General features: G+C 43.8%; 1 protein-coding gene across 3 annotated transcripts; it reads left to right on the top strand.

Annotated features, from left to right (window-relative positions):
- The first annotated feature begins 303 nt into the window (after nt 1–303).
- Nucleotides 304–21,715, top strand: LOC105260084 (leucine-rich repeat-containing protein 37A3-like). Of its 3 annotated transcripts, XM_045051603.1 has the most exons (7): nt 306–4,209; nt 4,870–5,954; nt 8,223–8,294; nt 13,865–13,936; nt 18,004–18,075; nt 18,814–18,894; nt 21,539–21,715. In XM_045051603.1, exons 1-7 carry the CDS (start codon nt 598–600, stop codon nt 21,600–21,602), a joined length of 5,058 nt encoding a protein of 1,685 aa, XP_044907538.1. In that variant the 5' UTR covers nt 306–597; the 3' UTR covers nt 21,603–21,715. The 3 variants fall into 3 exon arrangements, with proteins under 3 accessions (XP_044907537.1, XP_044907538.1, XP_044907536.1); XM_045051601.1 differs by having other exon boundaries at nt 306–5,954; XM_045051602.1 differs by lacking the exon at nt 18,004–18,075 and having other exon boundaries at nt 304–5,954.
- Nucleotides 21,716–22,610: the final 895 nt, after the last annotated feature.

Here is a 22,610-nt window from a genome sequence, read left to right as displayed (position 1 = left end):
CTCCAGGCTCTCAGCTGTCAGCACAGAGCCCGATGCGGGGCTCGAACCCATGAACCACGAGATTATGACCCTCTCTGCCACTCCTCCACTCGCACTCTATGTCTCTGTCTCTTGCTCTCTCCAAAATAAACATTTAAAAAAATTTTTTTAAAACAACAACAAGCATTTATTCCTCAAAAACCATCGTTTTAAATGTTTATTTTGAAGAGAGAAGAAGAGAGAGAGTACAAGCAGGGGAGGGGCAGAGAGGGAGACATAGGATCTGAAGCAGGCTCCAGGCTCTGAGCTGTCAGCACAGAGCCCAATGCGCGGCCCGAAGCCATGAATGGTGAGACCATGACCTGAGCCAAAGTCAGACGCTCAACCAACTGAGCCACCCAGGCGCCCCATTCCTCAAAAGGGACGGGGGGAGTGGTGGCCTTTGCATGGTGGAGGGAGGCCTGGGCCCCAAGTGATTCTGGGAAAAGGGCACGCTCTGGTGGTGCGGAGCCCATCCCTGGGGAGCTAATAAAGGTGGCGTAAATAAAGGGTGGGACGTAGGCGGGGGAGGGGCGCGCAGTTGCTAACAGTGCGCGCGCGCATCACGGAGCTGCCATAATGGTTTGGCTCCCGCTCAGTTCCCAGCGCCAGTACCTGACTCGCCTGGGTCACTGCGCCCCGGAGCCTCCGCAAGTCATGTCCCGGCTGCGCCTGTTGGCCCCACTGCTTGTCCTTATGTGGCAACCGTTGTGGCTGCTGGTCCAGGCAGCTCAGCCTCCGGAGTGGGCCCTGGACCCTGCCCAGCTGACCTCCGACCCCCTGGAGGCGGCTGAGCCCTGGTCTTCGCGCTCCTCTGATCCCCCACCCGAATCGCCCCAGGCACTTACACCCCCAGCCGAGCTGGGGGGCTTTAATTACCTGGGGTCCTCTGCTCCAGCCCAGATGTTGGCCCTGCCTAAGGAGTTGACGGAGACTTTGGTTCCATTCCTGGACACGGATTCCGTTGGAGAACTACCCCCAGGGCCAGATGAGGATCTGAATGACCAGCTAACCCAGCATCAAAGGCTCCCAGAGGTGGTTCCAATGCCAGGTTGGGATTATTTAATGTTTCCCAAGGTTACAGGTAAGCCTTTAGATGTGGAATTTACCACAACTCCAGGGCCTGATAAAGGTGTTGAGTCTTCTATAGCCCAGCAAGAGGCCCCACCTCAGCCTCTTGAACATACTGAGGAAGCAGAACTGTCTCTAACCCAGCAAGAGACCTCGGGTAAGCCTCCAGAGGAGGTTGAGCCTTCAAGTGAGCAGGAGACCCCAGGTCAGCCTTCCGAGCCTCCTGGGGTGATTGATCCTTCTCTAAGGCAGCAGGAGACCCCAGCTCAGCCTTCCGTGCCTCCTGAGGAAGCTAAGCCTTCTCTAAGCAAACAGGAACCCCCAGCTCAGCTTGCAGACCCTTTTGGAGAAGCTGAACTTTCTCCAACCCAGGAGGAGGTCTCAGCTCAGCTTGCAGAGCTCCTTAATGAGGCAGAATCTTCAACCCAGCAGGAGACTCCAGCTCAGTCTCCAGGGGAGATAGAATCTTCTGCAACCCTGCAAGAGCAACCAGCTCAGCCTCCAGAGCTGCCTTCCAGGGAGGTGGAACCTTCTCCAACCCAGCAGGAGCACCCAGCTCAACCTCCATGGCATCATAAGATGACAGTTTCACCTCCAGGTCACTACCGTGATCAACATTTAAACCTGCCCAATGTCAGTTTGAAACCTCCAGATGTGCAGCTTACCATGACTGCAGAACCCACTACAGAGGTGGGACCTTCTCCAGTTCAGCACGAGACTATAGCTCAGCCCTCAGTGCCTCTTAATGTGGAAGCTTTGGAAACCCAGCATGAAGCCCCAACTCTGCCCTCAGATTCTGCAACTGAATCTTTGCCAGTTCAACAGGAGACTCCAACGCAATCTCCAGAATCTACCACACAGGACAAACTTCCAACACAGCAGGAGACCCCAGTTCAGTATCCAGAATATCCTGGAGAAGTTGAACCTTCTACAACCCAGCAGGAGGCCCTAGCTCAGCAATCACAGGCCCCTGAGGAGGGTGAATCATCCTCAACCCAGGAGGAGGCCCCGACTCAGCTTCCAGAGGCCCAGGAAGAGGGTGAACCTTCCCCTCTCCAGGAGGAGGGCCAGGGTCAGCACCCACAGGCCTCCAAGGGGAGTGAACCACCTACAACCCAGGAGGAGTCCCCAGCTCAGCATCCACAGACCCCTGAGGAGGTTGAACCTTCTTCAACCCAGCAGGAGGCTCCAGCTCAGTATCCTCAGGCATCAGAGGAGGGTGAGCCTTTTCCAACCCAACCAGAGACCCCAACTCAGTATCCAGAGCCCCTTGAGGGGACTGAACCTTCTCCAGCCCAGTCAGAGGCCACAACTCAGCATCCAAATCCCCTTGGGGAAGTTAAACCCGCAACCTATCAGGAGGCCCCAAGTCAGCATCCACAGACCTCTGAGGAAATTAACCCTTCTGCCACTCAACAGGAGCCTTCTGGTGAGGTTGAACCTTCTCCAACCCAACAGGAGGCCCCAGCTCACTCTCCAGAGCGTCAGGTGGTAACAGTTTTTCCTCAAGGTCAGAATCAAGCTCAGCTCCTGCTGTTGCCTAATGTCACTGTTAGACCTGTGGATTCCTCAGTTACCATGACCTCAGAATCCACTAATGAGGTTGAAGCTTCTCCACTCCGAGAAGAGGCCTCAGCTCAGTCTGGAGTGTCCCCTGAGCAGTTGGAACCTTCTCCAACCCAGCAGGAGGTCCCACATCAGCATCCAGCGCCCCCTGAAAGTGTTGAATCTTCTCCAGTCCAGCATGAAGTCTCAACCCCACCCGAAGATTTTCCTGAGGAAATTGAACTTTCTCCAAGCCAGCAGGAGAGCTCAGCTCTGCCTCACGTGCCTGTTGCAAGTAGAGAACCTTCTCCAATCCAGCAAGAGGTCCCAGCTCAGCAACCAAAGCCCAATGAGGGGGTCGAGTCTTTTCCAGTTCAGTATGAGCATCCAGCTCAGCCTCCAGGGTCCTCTACAGATGTTGTAGCTCAGTCTCCAGCACAGCATGAGGTGACATTCTCACCTCCAGGTCCAGGTGAAGCTCAGCATCCAGTGTTGCCTAATATCACAGTTAAACCTGTGGATCTGAGGATTTTCATAAGTCCCCAGGCAACTAAGGAGCTTAAACATCTTCCAGTGCAGCAGGATGTCCCTGCTCAATCTCCTATTCCCCCTGAGAAAGTTGAATTTTCTCCAGCTCAGTCCAAGCGTCTTTCCCAGTCTCCAGAGTCCCCTGAAGATGAGTCTTCTCCAGGCCAACAAGAGGTCCTAGCTCAGACTCCAGACCCCCCTAAGGCTGTGGAACCTGCTTCAGGACAACAGGAGGCCCCAGCTCAGTCTGTAGTCCCCCAGCTGGCCCCAGCTGTATCTCCTGAGCCCCCTAAGGAGGTAGAACCTTCTCCCACACTGCAGGAGGCCCCAGCTCAGCCTTCAGAGCCCCCTAATGAGGCAGAGTCTCCAACCCAGCAGGTGGCCCCAGCTCAGTTTCCAGTCCTCCAGGAGTCCCCAGCTATATCCCCTGAGCCCCCTAAGGAGGTGGAACCTTCTCCCACACCTCAGGAGGCCCCAGCTCAGCCTTCAGAGCCCGGTAATGAGGCAGAATCTTTTCCAACTCAGCAGGAAGCCCCAGTTGTATCCCCTGAGCCCCCTAAGGAGGTAGAACCTTCCACACAGCAGGAGGCCCCACCTCAGCCTCCAGAGCCTCCTGAGAAGGTGGAACCATCTCCAGTCCAGCAGGAAACCCTATCTCTACCTCTCGAGCCACTTAAGGAGATAGAACCTTCTCTAACACAACACGAGGCACAAGCTCAGCCTTCAGAGGCCCCTGAGAAGGTAGAACCATATCCAATTCTGCAGCAGGCTCCAACTCAACCTCCGGAGCCCTCTAAGGAGGCAGAAACTCCTCCAGCCCAGCAGGAGGCCCCAGTTCAGCCTCCAGAGCCACCTGAGGAGGTTGTAGCACAACCTCCAGTCCATAATGAGGTGACAGTTCCACCTCTAGGACAAGAGCAAGCTCAGCATCCAAACTTGCCCAATGTTACTGTTCAGCCTGCTGACCTGGAGCTTACTGTAACTCCAGAACCTACTGTGGAGACTGAGCATTCTACAATCATGCAGCAGACTATAGCTCCTCCAGAGGACACTGAGGTGACACCTCCACATCCAGAGCAGGTCCAGGCTCAGCATCCAAATTTGACTGAAGTCAGAGTTCAGCCTTTAGACCTGGAACTGACCATAACTCCAGAACCCACTACAGAGGTTGAAACTTCAACCACGCAAGAGATCCCAGGTCACCCTTCAGAGCCACCTAAGGAGGTTGTGGTTCAGCCTCCACTGTTTCAGGAGGTGACAGTTCCAACTCCAGGTCTGGATCAAGCTCGTCATCCATTGTCACCTAATGTAACAGTTCAGCCTTGGGACCTAGAGCTTACCATAACTCCAGAACCCACTATGGAGGTTAAAGCTTCTACAGCCCTGAAGAAAACTACAGCTCCTCCAAAGGACCTTGAGGTAACATTTGCACATCTAGAGCAGGTTCAGGTTCAGCATTCAACCTTGAATAAGGCCAAAAGTCCACAGACCCCAGATCAGCCTCCAGAGCCGCCTAAGGAACTTGTAGCTCAACCTCCAGTATATCAAGAGGCAGCAGTTCCAACACCAGATCGGGATCAAGCTCAGCGTCTGTGGTTGCCGAATGTAACAGTTCAGCCTTTGGACTTGGTGCTTGCTGTAACTACAGAACCCACTACGGATGTTAAACATCCCTCAGCCCTGCAGCAGACTACCGCTCCTCCAGAGGACCTTGAGGTGACATTTCCACATTCAGAGCACATTCAGCATCCAACCTTAACTAAAGTCACAGTTAAACCTTTGGACCCAGGGCTTCCCATAACTCCAGAATCCACTACAGAGACTGAACCTTCTCTAACCATGCAAGAGACCCCAACCCAGCCTCCAGAGCCACCTAAGGAGGTTGTTCAGTATCCATCCCAACAGGAAGTGATAGTTCCCACTCCAAGTAAGGATCAAGGTCAGCAACCAACATTGCCCAGTGTCACAGCTCATCATGTGGACTTGGGGCTTACCATAACTCCAGAACCTACTACAGAGGCTGAACATTCTACACCCATGAAGGAGACTACAGCTCCTCCTCCAAAGGACCTTGAGGTGACACTAGCACATCCAGAGCAGGTTCAGAGTCAGCATCCAAACCTGACTGAAGTCACAGTTCCACCTATGGACCTGGAACTTACTGTAACTGCAGGATCCAGTGTGGAGACTGAACCTTCTCCAACCATGCGAGACACCCCAACTCAGCCTCCAGAGCCACCTAAGGAGGTTGTAGTTCAATATCCATTCCAGCAGGAAGTGACAGTTCCAACTCCAAGTAAGGATCAAGGTCAGCATCCAGCATCACCCATCATCCCATTTCGTCATGTGGAGCTTACTATAACTCCAGAACCTATTACGGAGGCTGAACATTCGACAACCCTGAAGAAGACTACAACTCCTCCCCCAAAGGACCTTGAGGTGACACTTGCACATCCAGAACAGGTTCAGAGTCAACATCGAAACCTGACTGAAGTCACGGTTCCACCTATGGACCTAGAAATTCCTGTAAGTCAGCAACCAGCGTCATTTGAGACAGGTTTTCCTCCAACAACTCAACATTCTCTGGTGCATTTTGTAAACTATACCTCCGAAAAGGCATACACCACTTTAACTTGGCAACCAGAACAGAATGCCACCACAAACCTCAAACTATGTGAGCGTTGTACCTGCAAAGATGAGACACTGTCGTGTGTTGGTCTCAGCCTACAGCAGAGGCTCCGCAGAGTGCCCGTGCCGGAGCCCGACACCTACAACGGCACCTTCACCATCTTGTAAGAATCGCCTTTACTTGTTTGTTCTCTGCCTCCTGCTTGACATGGCAGTCTCTTCCTCAATGTCGTCCTGGGCCTTCCTCATCTCCCCAACCACGTTGACTGACTTTCTCTTTTTACCTTTTCTTTGTCAACTATCCCTTATCTTCATTTTCCTTTTTACTACTGTTCGCCCTTCTCCAATCTTTTACTTGTAATTGTCCTTATTCTTTTTCCTTATCCAATCTTTAGCCCCATTATTTCATTCCTTAACCTCTACTCTCCCATTTTTGCTCCATCCTCTATAATAGGATACAACAGAGTAGTGAAGAGTAGAGATTCTGGAACTAGATTGCCTGCATTTGGGCCGAGGTCTGTCATCTAGTAGCTTTGTGACTCAGTTTCCTTTTCTGTGAAATGGAAATTATGATAGTTACCATCTCATGGGATTATTGTGAGATCTAGATGAGGTAATACATATGAAGCACTTGGATCAGTGCCTGGCAAAATATGAGTGTTAGCTGTTATTATTTTGATTCCCCAGACCTCATCTTTGACCCCCGGCCTTCCACATACAGTACTCAGTTTGGGCCCAACCCAAGAGTAAGTACTATGGGTGCCACACCAGGATGCAATCGTCTTCAGAACATGAAATGACAGGTGGGAAGAAAGGAAATGGTCATAAAAAGGGAGGTGGCATGTAACTAAGTACTAAAAGAGGTACCATGGGTGTTGGAATTCAGCAGACTCTGTAATCAGTGGAGTATGGAGGTCAGGGAGAGCTGCATGGATAAGCTAACACTTTAGCTGAGACTTAAAGAGTGGCTCTGATGTGTTAAGTAGAGAAAAAATGGGTATAAGTCTAGGCAAAGGCACGGCTGCAGGAATGATCAGGAGTCAAGAATTAGGTTTAGCAGTTAAAGATCCAATTACGAGAAACCTTGACTATCAGCTAGAGAGGTTTGAACGTTACATTCTGAGTTATAGAGAGCCATTGAAAGTTTTCAAGCATGAGATACAGACCATTGAAACAAGAGGATTATTTTCAGTTCCCCATGTAGGGCGGTCTGGAGAGGAGAGCTTGATCCAGCGAGACCAGATAGAATGTTCTAACAAAACCTGGGAGTCAAGTAACAAGGGGCCGAATCAGAGTGGCTGAAAAGAGTAGAAAGAAAAGCCTTGAGAGCACTGCAGAGGAGGAAGTGACAAAATAGACTAACTGATGACAGTCGCGGGTGGGGTGTGCACGGGAAAGAGAAAACTCAGATATTACTCTGAAACTTCTGTCCCAGATAAGGAGAATGATGGAAGTTGAGGCATCTTTTACCAGGGCACATAGAGCAACCAGAGGGCTTCAGGTTGACTGGAAATGTCCACCAGGCACATGGGCAGATGGGTATCTGTTTTGAATTTATTCCTGACTCCCCTGAAAAAAATGTGTATATAAACTGACCAGGTAAGCTGTTGCTGAGGGAAGAGGACAAAACTACAGGTAAAGGTTCAAAGTCATACGCAGAGGTTAGCGGTTGAAACTGAACCTCAGGCATTTAATAGCTTCTTTTAAACATGTGTAATTCATGGATACATGAATTATCATGGATACTTTTTTTGTTTTTAATGTCACAGGTATAGAGGATAAAATGTGAAAATCCCACCCCACCCTCCCTACCACTCATAAGATAACTCCGGTCACCTTTTTGGTGTGTGTCCTTCCTTCCCATCTCTTTCCTTTGCATTTTTTCCTAATTTCCTAATGGGGGGATACTTTTTAATTCCTTGCCCAGTGATTTGTTGCTTTTCCCTATGCAATATGTCTAAGAAATCTTTCCATGTTAGTTATTCTAATTTCTAACTTCCCTTATCCTTCTAACACCTAGAGAGGTTTCAGTAGAGGGCTTCTTTACATTTGTTTGCTGATAATGGTACATTGTTTACCATTTTTTTCGTTGAATTCTTATTTTCTCATTGATTTGTGGAAGGAACCATTTTAGACACATAAGTGATTTGGGGGAAAAAAATACTTACCTCCAGAGTAATTAACAGGCGTTATCTACCCAAAGAATGGAACAAATAGGACGTTCAGGTTCTAAGGAGCTGCCTTGTTTGTGCCAGTGGCCCCCCGCTAGCTCTTTATTAATTGCACCACCTGGGATGCTGATAGCTGCGGAAAGTAGAAAGTTGGCATTTACTGCATTGGAATATTCCCCACAAGGTTGCCAGTGATTCTCTTATTTATTCTGTTCATTCCTTTCCTACCTATTCAAGGATCTGAACTGTGTTTCTTCACAGAAATTTCCAAGGAAACTCTATTTCTTACATTGATGAAAATGTATGGAAGGGATACCGTTGGGCTGAGAAACTGTGAGTATATTCTCTCCAAATACGAATACAAAAAAAACAAAAACAAAAACAAAAACAAAAACAAAAAACTAACTGCATTCTAAGGTCCTTCTTGGTCCAGAACTTTGAAGTCAGTAGCTCTGAGGAAAGGTGTTTCCCCTTCCATATCCCAACTCAACCTCTACCGATTGCAATTCTGTGTTAATTTTTTATTTTAACGTTGATTTATTTTTGAAACAGAGAGAGACAGAGCATGAACGGGGGAGGGTCAGAGAGAGGGAGACACAGAATCTGAAACAGGCTCCAGGCTCTGAGCTGTCAGCACAGAGCCCGACGCAGGGCTCGAACTCACGGACCGCGAGATCAAGACCTGAGCTGAAGTCGGCCGCTTAACCGACTGAGCCACCCAGGCGCCCCATCTGTGTTTATTTTAAAAATTAAATTTGGCAGGTTCCCTTTAAAATTAGAATCAATTTCAACTTATTTTCCATTATAGAAGGAATACATGATTATAGTCTCAATATATAAAAATGAAATAACAGGGGGGCCTGGGGGGCTTATTGGGTTAAGTGTCCAACTTCGGCTCAGGTCATAATCGCAACGGTTTGTGGGTTCAAGCCCCACGTTGGGCTCTGTGTTGACAGCTCAGAGCCTGGAGCCTGCTTCGGATTCTGTCTCCCTCTCTCTCTGCCCCTCTCCTGCTCATTCATTCCCTCTCTCTCTCTGTCTCAAAAATAAATAAACATTAAAAAAAATTTTTTTTGATGAAATAACAGATATAGTGAACACCTGCCTTATGTTCTAATCCCCCCACTGCTGGGATAGCCACTCCTCTGGATTTAGTATATATCCTTCCAGACCTTTTTCCATGCATTTGCCTACATACATATTTACAGCCAGATAGGTTTGTTGTGTGATTTTCTTATCTTTTTTTTACATAAATTGTAACATCCTACAACTCGATTCTTTTGCTTCGTGGTATGTCTTAGACTTTTTTTCTTCCAGTACATAGAGGGTTACCCCATCCATGCAAGCTGCTGCATACTATTCCATAGTATGAGTGTATTACGATTTAATAATTCCCCTCTTGATGGATGTTTAGGCTGTGTCCAGTTTTCTTATTACATGCATTGCTGCATGGACCACCTCATACATGCATCTTTGTGTACGTGGGTGGGTATTTCTGTAGAATAGATCCCTGGAAATGGAATTGTTGGGATGAAGACGATGCCGATGTATACAATTTTAATTGCCCTCAAAAAAGTTGTGCCAATTTACACACCAATCCATACACCATGACAGCATTCATTTCCTCCTACCCTCCCACTCTTGGATATTCTCCATTTCTTGGCTGATCTGGTGGGTGAATAAAATGGGTCCCTTCTGAATTTGAATTTTTCTGATTACTTATACATTTAAATATCTCTGTAGGTTTCCTGGGCATTTGTGTTTCTTGTCTGAATTTTCTGTCCTTTGCCAATTTTTTTGTTATCTTTTTTTTAAAATTGATTTGTAGAAAAAGTCAGTGTAGACACAAGTAATTTTGGAAACAATATTATACTCAAAGTAATTGAGTGGCATTTTTCATGACAGATTGTGTGTCATATCATTAGTTCAACTTGGGTAGATAAGTCATAAATGACTTCTGAATTAATAATAAAAGACATAACAGTCATAGTAATCTAAATGTAGGGATTATGATCCCCCTGAAGTAGATTCCCCCTGCCCCTTAGTCTGATAACCTTACTGGTAAGGGACAAATGGTAGAAGAAGGTAGTTGTTTTCTTATGAATTTTATGAATTTCTTAGATACTATATATAGTTTATATTTTCTCATGATAGTATCTAACTTGGAGATCTTATTTCCCAAACTTGTAAGAAAAATGAAAGTAATTTGGCACAAGAAACAAGAGAGAGTGGAGAGAGTGGGTAGGCTGAGGGACAGGGGTAGGAGAAAAACTTTGAATTGTGTATTATATACCTTTGGAATTCTGAGCCATGCAAATATATATTACCTATTAAAAAAATAAACTGAAATTAAAAAAATATTTTTTGAAAAGCATGTATTTGGTAGTTTATATACTAGAACATGAATCTGGTAAGATTTGATGATTCTTAAAAAATTTTTAAATGTTTATTTATTTTTGAGAGAGAGAGAGAGAGAGAGAGAGAGCGAGCGAGCAGGGAAGGGGCAGAGAGAGAGGGAGACACAGAGTCCAAAGCAGGCTCTAGGCTCCGAGCTGTCAGCACAGAGCCTGATGTGGGGCTCGACCCCACAAACTGTGAAATCATGACTTGAGCCGAAGTCAGACACTTAACCAACTGAGCCACCCAGGTGCCCCAAGATTTGATGATTTCTAATTCAGCTTGAGGGTTATGCCTTGTAAGACAGAAGTTTTTACCTATGGGTCAATAGTCCCCTGGGGCAGGATTTTTAACCTTTTTTTCTATATATCAATTTTTTAAAAATTTTTTTTAACATTTATTTATTGCTGAGAGACAGAGCATGAACAGGGGAGGGGCAGAAAGAGAGGGAGACACAGAATTGGAAGCAGGCTCCAGGCTCTGATCTGTCAGCAGAGAGCCCAATGTGGGGCTCGAACCCATGAACCGTGAGATCATGACCTGAGCTGAAGTTGGACACTTAACAGACTGAGCCACCCAGGCACCCTTCTATATATCTATTGATGATCTGCAGAAGCTTATGTTCTTGGGATAATGTTTTCAAGTGTATAATAAGTTAAAATATATAGGAAAAGGAAATTATGTGGAAATAGAGTTTGCAAAAATTTTTTAAAAGGATTAGTGATATAGCAATAAATCTGCTTCTGTTAGAATATTAAATAACAAAATATAATGGTAGGCCTACTAACTATTATAACTTCAAGGTACTGATGAGAATAAATGATACTTTGAGATATCCATGCCAAATATGTGATATGAAAATATCTGATTTCTGCTGGGGACCAAATTAACTATACTAATCTGTGGTTTGTTGCCTACATTCATAATGGAAGGAAATGCTAATTCTAGTTAGAGGTTTGTGAAAATAGAGATGTGATTTCATTTTCCATCCAAGTTTGGCACCCACAAATTCAGTCCATTCTATTCACGGACCTGAGCCCTAAAGGGATGGTCTGCAAATTGAAATCGCATGCACACCTTTGCACGTATTCAAGAAAGTGCAGTTTTCTAGGGAAAGGGTCCATTCCATAGCTTTTATGAAATTCTCAAAAGGTTCTTGTCTCAAAAGATTGAGTCACAAATTGGGGTGGAGGTGGAGAAAGACATTTGTTTTCCTGTGAAGTTGTACTTATTCTCATAAATGATGATAAATGATTTGTTTTAATTAAAAGTAGTATATTTGCAAATTGATACCTGTCACTTTCAGAATTCATTCAACAAATATTTATGGAGCATCTCCTATGTCCCAGGAACTGTTTTACATGCCAGGGATATAAGCTCAAGAACAAAACTGACCAAATATCCCACTTGTCAAGGCGTTTACAAATATATAATATAAAACCAAATATGTAAATATAATAAATACATATAATTTCAAGTATTGGTAAGAAATCAGTGGCCAGATCTCTCAAGTTTTCTAATTTATTTTTTTTTAATTTTTTTAACGTTTTATTTTTATTTTTGAGACAGAGAGAGACAGAGCATGAATAGGGGAGGGGCAGAGAGAGAGGGAGACACAGAATTGGAAGCAGGCTCCAGGCTCTGAGCCATCAGCCCAGAGCCCGATGCGGGGCTCGAACTCACGGGCCACGAGATCGTGATCTGAGCTGAAGTCGGTCACTTAACCGGCTGAGCCACCCAGGCGCCCCTCAAGTTTTCTAATTTATTCAACGACCATTTCTGCTGCTCATAGACTGAGTTTTTTTACTAATGATAATACTTTTCGTTCATATAATCTTGAGTTGGTTCTTTTTATTAGATGTACTGTTTACCTCTGTCTGAGGATATATTAATGATGCTATTCTAAATTTTTTATACTGTTTATTTTTGAGAGAGAGAGAGAGAGAGAGAGAGAGAGAGAGAGAGTGAGAGACAGAGTGCAAGTTGGGGAGGGGCAGAGAGAGAGGGAGACACAGAATCTGAAGCAGGCTCCAGGCTCTGAGCTTCAGCACAGAGCCCAGTGCACGGCTTGAACCCATGGACTGCAACCTGAGCCGAAGTCGGATGCTTAACCGACTGAGCCACGCAGGTGCCCCATTAATGTTGGTATTCTCAAATCCTTTTGTGTTTTCTCTGTTAACTGTGTCATTGACTCTAAGCTGTTATATTTGTTTTTTATTTTCTGTCCTGAATAGAATTGGCGTTCTCACGCCATATGGTCATTCCTGAGTGCAATTTATCTTTGTAGTTGAGATTTGACTTGCTTCTGTTTTCTGGTCCTAAGCAAGAGGTGAAATGAACCACGGGGCTTGTTATTGGTGACAGGTCCCCCTGAGAGTTAAAGAAGAGGTGGGAGGTGACTTCTAATGGCTAGTCAGAGTGTATACCCTTCCTCCAGGGTTCTGGGACCCTGCCCCCTTCTGACACCAATGGCTCCTGCCTGGAAGAAAACACCCTTTGCTGCCAGATCCAAGGAGGAAGGATGTGGGGTTGATGTGCTGTCCTTGGTCCTACTGCAGTATCCCAGCTAATCACCCTGTAGGTGGCTCCAAGGCATTTCTGGTGGGGAGTGTTTGTAGAGCTACTCCCTTGGCTTTGAGCTAAGGTTGTGGATTTGCTAATTGTATCTTTTCTAATCATTCTTAGGGACTTTGGTGGAGTTTGGAGTTTGGTAGAGACTTGGCATGTTTCAATCTGCCAGCTTGAAATAGCACAACCTCTTAGGAAGGCAATTTTGTACCCCTGTTAAATCCTGGAGAAACTTAGGCAAATGTGTACTAGGATATAAACAGAAAAATGTTCAAAGCAGCACTGTTTATAATACCTAAAAATTAGAAAAATCTAGTATCCACCAACAGTAGAATGAACAAATAGCGTTACACGGGTATTTACTCTATACTTATTAAACTGAGCATTTATGTTATGTGCATTTTATGCACATTTTTAGTTCTCACAGATATTTTTTAGTTGGGGAAAAAATTAGATGGCTTTACTTGTGGCACTGATATGGTTATAAATAGGGCTTCCACAATAAAATTTGGGAAAAGAGAGGAGGAAGTGGCAGTTCTGTCCATGTCCATGTTTTTGCCACTCAGGGCTGGGTTCTAACAGAGATTTTGTGATCCAGAGAGTAGGCATTAAATGTACATTTTGGTGTGAAGAGTGGATAGGGGTGTGTGTGTGTGTGTGTGTGTGTGTGTGTGTGTGTGTGTGAGAGAGAGAGAGAGAGAGAGAGACAGAGAGAGAGAGAGAGACAGAGAGAGAGAGAGAGAGAGAGAGAGACAAAGGAGTATGTGAGAAGAAAAGATTTGAATCAAACAGCAGAGATCGCCATCCCTACATTAAATAAGAATTAGTGTATTTGCTGGCACCATTACCCAGGTTTCTCTCACATCTAGCGGTCCTGTGTAGCAAATAGTTCTGGTTATTTTGCATTTTGACCCAGAAATGACCTTTTCATTTTGCAGAATTCTCAGTGAAAATTATCTGACCGAATTACGTAAAGACACATTTGAAGGCCTGCTATCCCTCCAGTATTTGTAAGTTAATCAGTTCATCATTTATTATGAGTTTTTAGTGATATTATTTATTAAAAAATACAGGGTTCAAATTAGATAATTGCAACAATTTCTTCTAACAGTAGAATTCTATAATTCTCTCTATTAAATTCTATAACTCTGTAAGTCTTTGGGGACCCAGCCCATCTCTAGCATTAAATACCTCCTATGCATTTTCAACTTTTTAACTTTATAGACAAGATATAGGAAAAAGCCCTTCAGTTGTAGAGGAAAAGGGGTAATGAGGTCTGAGCAATTATGGACACCCATATGAACCTTGTTATGTAAGTGTTCATATGCCATCTGCCTTTATTTATATTTATTATTTATGGCCCATGGATCAAATCCTGTGTGTGGTCTGTCTTGATACAACCTATGAGTTCAGAATGATTTTCATGTTCTTAAAGGGCTGTAAAAGAGAAAAGAAGAGAAAGAAACAGAGAATGTGTGACAGAGACCGTATATGGCCTGCAAAGCCTAAAATATTTACTGTCTGGCCTTTACAGAAAAGGTTTGAAAAAGTTGGCTTAGTAAAATGAGAGGAATTGAAGTTAACCTCAAATTGTCACCTACAAGACAAGAAAATATAGAACACTTACATTAATTTGAATGCCATTCACCCAGAATTTTTAAATAATGTAATCTAAATTAAATATTTAAATATTAAATATTTAACTAAGCAGGTGAATTATGTAAGCAGTATTACCAAGGACATATTAAATTATCAAGAGAACAGATTAAGGATTTCAGTGTGGGAAATTTTATTAGTTTATTTTATTATTATTATTTTTTATGTAATTTATTGTTAAGTTAGCTAACATACAGTGTGCTCTTGGCTTCAGGAGCAGATTCCTGTGATCGGTGTGGAAATTCTTATGCCACCATAAAAATAGATGTTTAAAATGATGGTTAAGGGGTTGGGGCTCCTGGGTGGCTCAGTTGGTTGGGCGTCTGACTTTGACTCGGGTCGTGATCTCACAGTTTGTGGGTTCGAGCCCCGTGTCGGGCTCTGTGCTGACAGCTCAGAGCCGGAGCCTGTTTCAGATTCTGTCTCCCTCTCTCTCTGCCCCTCCCCCACTCATGCTCTGTCTCTGTCTCTCTCAAAAATAAATAAACATTAAAAAAATGATGGCTGGGGCGCCTGGGTGGCACAGTCGGTTAAGCGTCCGACTTCAGCCAGGTCACGATCTCGCGGTCCGTGAGTTCGAGCCCCGCGTCAGGCTCTGGGCTGATGGCTCAGAGCCTGGAGCCTGTTTCTGATTCTGTGTCTCCTTCTCTCTCTGCCCCTCCCCCGTTCATGCTCTGTCTCTCTCTGTCCCAAAAATAAATAAACGTTGAAAAAAAAAAAAAGATGGCTAAAGGGCACGTGGCTGTCTCAGTCATTAGAGTCTGCAACTCTTGATCTCAAGGTTGTAGGTTAGAGCCCCATGTTAGGTATAGAGATTACTTAAAAAAAAATGAAATCTTTAAAAATATAATGATGGTTAAGTGGTATAGTTAGAAATGTTTACACTAAACAAACATCAGAAATGCCTCTAACTTCGCTAATTACAGAATAAACATCTCTCCAGCCTCATTGTCAAAGAAGAAATGTTTGCATAGATCTCTGTACATTAGACATACAGAGATACTAATGTTCTTTGCTATGGAGGTTCAGTGTTTATTCTTTGCCCATGCCATCCAAAGCTGTGTATTTCATTAATCCTTTTTAAAAAATTTTTTTAATGTTTATTTATTTTTGAGAGAGACAGAGAGAGAGAGAGACAGCGTATGAGCAGTGTAGGCACAGAGAGAGAGGGAGACACAGAATCCGAAGCGGGCTTCAGTCTCTGAGCTGTTGGCCCAGAACCCGATGCGGGGCTCGAATTCATGAGCAGTGAGATCATGACCTGAACCGAACGAAGTCAGATGCTCAATCGACTAAGCCATCCAGGCGCCCCTCATTAATCCTTATTAATGATGTGCTTTAGAAAATAGATTCTTCTTGCAAATGTGGAAGGCTTAAGGGTAGTGAGTAAAAGGAATCTCATATGACACTAAAAAGAGTCCTTCAAATTATCAAACCTTCCAAGTCTTAGGAGACAACCACTTTGTATTGGTCTTCTTGGCTACCTCTGCCATCTGGGCTCCAAACGTTACAAACACAGTTTGGAGAAAAACAAAAGAGACAAACTGCGCAATGGATTGGGCCTTTCATTATTTCTACTATGAGGTACTTTGTAAGCCAATTATTTCATGTTAGGTGAAGTGTTCTCATTCATTCATTCAAAAAAAAATGTGAATCAAAACCTAAAAAAGAATGGGACAGGCCCTATGCCCAGTACCATAGGCACGCAGATGGTGAAGACAGGCTTCCCACCCTTGTAGGAACTCATGATTTCACAGGGAAAATAAACAGAAGCTTAAACCATAACGCATAAGCACTGAATGGATGATGAAGCACTGACAGAGTGCAGAAGAGGGAGCCACAAAGTCATAAAACCACATTTCTTTTCAGTCATTTTGCCCCTTGTACTCACTACCCAGCTGTTAATTTATTTTATAAATACTTGAGTTTGTTCTTTGTCCATGCATCAGTTTTAAACACAGTAGACAACGCAGATGAGAAGACTAGTCCATACTTTCATGGAGTTTATGCCCAGAGAAAATGGAATGCCAGAATAACTATATTGAGAAGAAATTGGGGCACCTGACCGGCTGAGTCAGTAGAGCATGCGACTCTTGATCTCAGGGTCGTGAGTTCAAGCCCCAGGTTGGGCGTGGAGTCTACTTTAAACAATTCAAAGAAGGAGAAGAAGGAGGAGGAGGAGAGGGGGAGGGGAAGAAATGGATTTGGGCAATGAGAAGTATAAGTTGTTTTGGGAACATAGAAGAGGGGGGAAGACTTCAAGTTGGATCAGGAAGTTACTAGAGAAATGCTGTTTGAACAGAACCTTGAATGGCTATGACGTGTCATCGGATAGACATCTTGGGAAGAATATGCTTGCAAAATAGAGTGAGTGAAAGGCAAAATGCAGGAGAAATTTCTTTGGTATCTGTAGAGTAGGAAACTAGAGCCAGATTTAGGATTTTGAAGGCCTTGGATAATATGCCAAGCTACTGTGTTATCACAGCAGTGCTCTAGGACAAACTTTAGACTGCACCAGGGTCACTTGGAGGCCTTGTCAGAACACAGGTTCCACCTCCACAGTTCCTGATTCACTCAGTCCAGAATAGAGCTGAGAATTTGCATCTTGAGTAAGTTCCCAAGTGACTCTGATATTTGAGAACCACTCCTGGAGAATTAATCTGGTGACCGTGTGCAGTATAGATTAGAATGGGAGAGACCAGAGATGACAATGCCAGTCAGAAGATGGTGGTACCCATGTAGGTGGAAAGTGAGGGACTCAGCTGAAATCCATGGAAATAAGAGGGTCAACTATAATCAAGAATGGGTGTTTCCAAATAAAAATCCAGTACCATGTTTTTTTTTTGTTGGCCCACTTGCAACTAAAGCAGTTGATAAATTCATAGACCGTTTGGGCAATGTACAACCAAAAATAAATTTCTATTAATATGATAATATAATATCTGAGTTCGCTCAAAGTTAGGTATTGATTAGAGGAGTAACTTCTTTTCAAGTTAAATGAAAAGGTATCTTTTATCTCTTCTGGTATTGACTTGGTGTCGAGAAATAGAACTAAACCAGGAAGGTGTGCTAATGTGAGAATATCCCTTTTAATACTAGAAATTATATGTGGAGATCACAACTTTGAGCTCATAATTTAGAAATTGATGAGGCCACAAAAAGTCATTGAATCAATTCTTCTGCTCTCAGGAAAGATTACTTCCAAGATCTATCACGATCTATAGTTGTATGTTTTATGCATGAAGATCACAAAGGTGAGACTCTTAAGAAAGGTGAGGGCAGGGTTAGGGGCTCTGGAAGGTTCAAATAACAATTCCTAATACTCAGAGTTTAGCGAAAAGCTACTTATTCAATACTATCATCCTACTAATTAGATATCTTATAGCTAATTGAGGCAATATTTTCCTTTTCCTTTTCCTAGAGATTTATCCTGCAATAAAATACAATATATTGAAAGACGTACATTTGAATCACTACCTTTTTTGCAGTATATGTAAGTTACAAATATAATTTCATTATATTTGGAATTTTTATTAAACTTAATTGTAAACCTCTTTGTTATTCACTTTGAATGAATGAAACTTTATTAGTCGAAAGTACTAAAATTATGTAGCAAATCTTTTTTGTCTGTGGCAAAGTTTGGTGTGAGAGTTATTATAGAGATCAGAGTGAATCGTTCTAGAGCAGCAGTTCTCTGCCAGGGTGATTTTGCATCCAGGTGACACTTGGTAGTGTCTAGAGACATGTTTGATTGTCAGACTGTAGATGTGCTCCTGGCCTCTAGTGGGTGGAGGCCAGGGCTGCTGTCACACCCTACAGTTCACAGGGCAGCACTCCGCCCTCCCCGCCCCATAACAAAGATTATCCAACCATAAATCTCAACAGTGCTAAAGTTGTGAAACATTTTTCTAGAGAAATAAACTTACTTCTCTAGAAAAAAATACTTACTTAACACAAGTATTTATTGAGCATTTACTGATTTGTATCTAATGCACCACATGTATAAACATGAAAGTATAAATCTTCCATGCAAATATTTTTTTAAAAAGGCAAGCATCTTTCATAGTGAGATTTCTTTAGTGTATGGAGAGAGTATTGTGGTTATGTTTCGTTATCTATAAATTAGAATCACTGCCAAAGGATAAATATTCTGAAAATATCTTGTTTTTCTTCTTCGTTTGTGTCTTGTTTTTTTTTTTTTTTTTTTTTTTTTTTTTTTTGGTGTGTGTAGAAATCTTGGTTGCAATTTACTCACCGAACTGAGCTTTGGAACATTTCAGGCCTGGCATGGAATGCAGTTTTTACACAAGCTGTAAGTGAAATAGAAAATGAATACATGTTAAAAAAAAAAAAAAACTACATGTATAAAATATCATACAGTGACTGGTTAGGTGTGTGTTAATAAACCCAGTATGAATTCTGGAAAGTAGGTCTTAAAATCCATTTTTTTTTTTCAAATGAGGAAACTAAGGTACAAAGAGGCAAGAGACTTGTCTTAACTCCTACATGGCACTCTCTGCCCTCCCTCGTACCCAGCTTTGTGTGGGCAGTGAAAGCCCCAAGCAAGTAACACCCAAGTCAGTATTATCATGGGAATTCGTGACAGTGATGCTTCCCCAAGGTGTGCATGGTCCTTGAAATCCACTTTTGAATTTAACTTTGATTCCGGCTCATGTGCAAGTTTCCTATGCAAAAGAGAACTTCGAAGAACTAAGTTTAGCACAGAGTTCTCCAGGCAGCAACAGGGGTGGGTGCTTCCTCAGCCATCAGGAAAGCAGGAAAGAACTCCTGAATACTGGCCACAGGGCCACTGCTCTCCATGTGCTTTCTTTCCTGACCACTCTTCAAGTAAGAAGTGTGTTATTCCCTTTCAGCCGGAACATTCTGTGATTTCTCTGTAAAAAAGGCAAATCATACTGGGCATGTTCAGTGGCATGAGGGGGATGTTTAGATCAAGGTTGAAGACCCTCCTCTAAAGCAGACGCTGGAAAAGACTGTCTTACTGTCTTGTGGTTCAGAAATCCGATTTCACAGCTTGTCTTCCGTTAGATGAAAGTGTTTACGGTGTGTCTGGAGCTGGAGTAAGTTCCTGCGGGTGCCCAAGAGCAGGGGCCTCCTCTCTCCTCTCATTAATTTGCTGATGCCTAACTTGGGGAAAGAATACTGAGGGTCAGTTTTTTGTTTTGCCAGCATGCCAGAGAACGGGCTCATTGAGTTTCGCCACCAAGAGGTTTTAGGGGTGTCAATATAATGTCTTAAAACTCACCACCTCTACTAAGCATCTTATGACACCAAGAGTCTCTTCTAAGAATCTGAATTTCATAGTTATGTAGGCAATACAGGACAAAATAGGGTGGAATCCGTTGATAAGAATGAATGAATTCATTGAAAAAACAATCCTTTCCACGCGCACTCTATGTCGACAATGTACTAAGTACTGGGGGTACAAAGAATAGACAGGGACTGTCCCCAAGAATCTTTCATACTGGAAAAAAGGAGAAAAAGATGGCCTTTTTCTTGTAGTTTACTAAGATATTTGTAAACTGATGGAAACTCCTGTCTTGCCCGACTGAGATCTCTATCAGTTAACCATTTGTTTTCTTTCCTTTCCTTTGTCCTGGAGCAGCCAGAATCACACATATCCCACCTGGGGCGGGGGGGCGTGTGCTAACTTGTATTTTTGCCCTCAACTTGCCCCATGCTCCCTCATCAATCTTCCATGACAGAAAAAGGTAATTAAAGAACCAGAGCTAGCTAGTAGGTATTGAGAATAAATTATACTCATGTCATGTGTGTTATGCCCAGAATTCGTGATCCCCAAATACCGCCAGGGGAGTCGAGTCCGATGTACAAGCAAAAGAGCCTTTATTCGAGCTAGCTCAGAGCTCAATCCCCTACCTGCACTGACTGCAGCGTTGAGATACCAGAGAGGAGAGAGCCAGTTTCAAAAGGACAAAGGTTTTCATTGGGGCCTAGTGGCAGTTGGTGATAGGTAATGGCTGCGGCCCTCAGCTGATTGGCTGGGGAAGGGTCCTGGGGAAGAGTCCTGTTAGGGCAGTTGGGGGGGGGGTGGGGTTACTCAAGGGGAGGAGAGTGTGTGTTCAAGGTGAAGGACACAGAACAAGATGGAGTCGGCGGCATAGGCCCGCCTTTCAATGTGGTTTGTGAATGTGAATGAGGTGTACTACTAAAACGAATTCACAGTTAACTTCCAAAAAATTATCACAGTACAGTAAGTGTGTATTGGAGGTTGGGCTCCTTGTTTGGGGCCAAATTTTCTTTTTCTTTTTTATTTTTAAACGTTTATTTATTTATTCTGAGAGAAAGAGAGCATGCGCAGGGGAGATGCCATCCCATGAATTCAGTCACGTTATTACCTATGTGACTTATTACTGGGGTGTGTATAAGTTGAAACAGTATTTTCTCCAGCATTAAATAAGTTTGTAAACCTTTTGGGCCCCAGCTGAGGTGGATTTATCTTGAACTGACTGAAGCTTAAAACTTCAGGTCTCCTCACTTACATAGGCCCCTTCCAAAGTCTTGGGAGGGACCCTGGCAATTCCTGTACGCATAATTTTGCATGTTTTGATGAGGCAGGATTTCCAAAGTAGATGAGGTTCAGACCCTACAAGGCCTTGATTCACCCCTGGGTTTCAGGTAATTATATCTCAGTAAGTTTTTTGAATGAAGCCTCTTAACTTATTGATAAACACTGAGTGAACACATTAGCGGTGTGGTAAAGTCTATTTTGAATCTGAAATCCACCTCAAAGCCATGCCAAGAGTTTATTAATAAGGTACCATTTTTTGAATGGTAGTAATAATCCTATTTCTTTCAGATGAAATCAGGAATGAAATATATTATGGAAAACCAACAGTGGTTGATAATCCTAAATGTTAAGTATAGTTTTTTTTTTCCTGACTTTAAAGTGCTTCTCCTTCATTCACACTACACAGGTCCAGACTGGTGGCTTATTTTAAAAAATTCACTTCATTGGTTCTAACAGTACGAGCTCCATGATTTTAGAAGCTGAAGGACTCTACGATGTAGAAAGGCTGTACCTTCTCGGGATAGAGCACCTTCACATGCTGGCTCGTCTGTGGCGCATCAGTATTGTGCCAAGAACATAAGCTCTAAGGCGAGGAGAATAAGGAAAATCTAAGCCCTTACCCCTTTTGATTTTTATTTATTGTTGAGAATATCATTGAGGTAGGTGTGGCCACCCTCTGAAGGCAAACTCGAGCCGCAGTCACGGAGACGCCTAACGTTCCCCCGGTCAACCGGCATCTGCTTCCTTTTAGACAGCTGTGTGCCCACAAAAGTTGACACACTTGAGGATATTGTCATCGCTTTGTGGTGTGTACTGGAAAATCCTGGCAGCTTCTTCTCAGATTCAGAAATGGCATAAACGTTAAGGATGAAGATAACAACTCAGGGCTGTCCTTTTGGGGTGATTTAGGGTAACTTTTATTATTTTCCGTGTGTGGTAGTTCCAAAGCTTTGCCATAGTCATACCCAACTATTACTTTTCTTCTCCCAGCTGCATCTGATTCTTCCCACGTATATACCAAGGCATCTTCTTTCTCTGGGAAGCATGGTAGTTGCTCCTCCGCCCCATATCATTTCTTTAATACCGACCTCTATTAGGTATTTTACTGCGCTCCGGCACTATGCTAAGACCTTTCGCTTGTGCTGCAAGTAAGACAATGTGTCTTAAACTCTTAGAATAGAGCCTGGCACGTGGCAAGTGCTCCGGACGTGTGGCCCCTCACACGGCACTTCATTTTCGTGTTTCCAGCAACTCTTGTGATACAGGTAGTATTATCCTCATTTTGGGGATGAGGAAGTTGAAACTCAGAGACATCGGGTGACTTGCCTAGGTTCACACTGTCAGTAAGTGACAGAACCACTTCAGAAGCTTCTCGAGTAATACAATTCCGCCATTCCCTGGCACTAGGTAGGACCTGAATGACAACTGGCCTTTTGGGCGTCGTCCCTTGGAGTCAGCTTCTCACTGGAATAGGACCT

The sequence above is a fragment of the Felis catus genome, assembly GCF_018350175.1.
Source record: "Felis catus isolate Fca126 chromosome E1 unlocalized genomic scaffold, F.catus_Fca126_mat1.0 chrE1_random_Un_scaffold_88, whole genome shotgun sequence".
Taxonomy (NCBI): Eukaryota; Metazoa; Chordata; class Mammalia; order Carnivora; family Felidae; genus Felis; species Felis catus.
This window is presented reverse-complemented; position numbering and strand designations above follow the sequence as displayed.

Excerpts from the sequence above, each read along its gene's own strand:
- LOC105260084 (XM_045051601.1), top strand. The coding sequence starts at position 598 with ATGGTTTGGCTCCCGCTCAGTTCCCAGCGCCAGTACCTGACTCGCCTG. Across the intron at positions 8,295-13,864 it reads TACCGTTGGGCTGAGAAACT|AATTCTCAGTGAAAATTATC; the intron begins GTGAGTATATTC and ends TTCATTTTGCAG. Across the intron at positions 18,895-21,538 it reads ATGCAGTTTTTACACAAGCT|GTCCAGACTGGTGGCTTATT; the intron begins GTAAGTGAAATA and ends CACACTACACAG.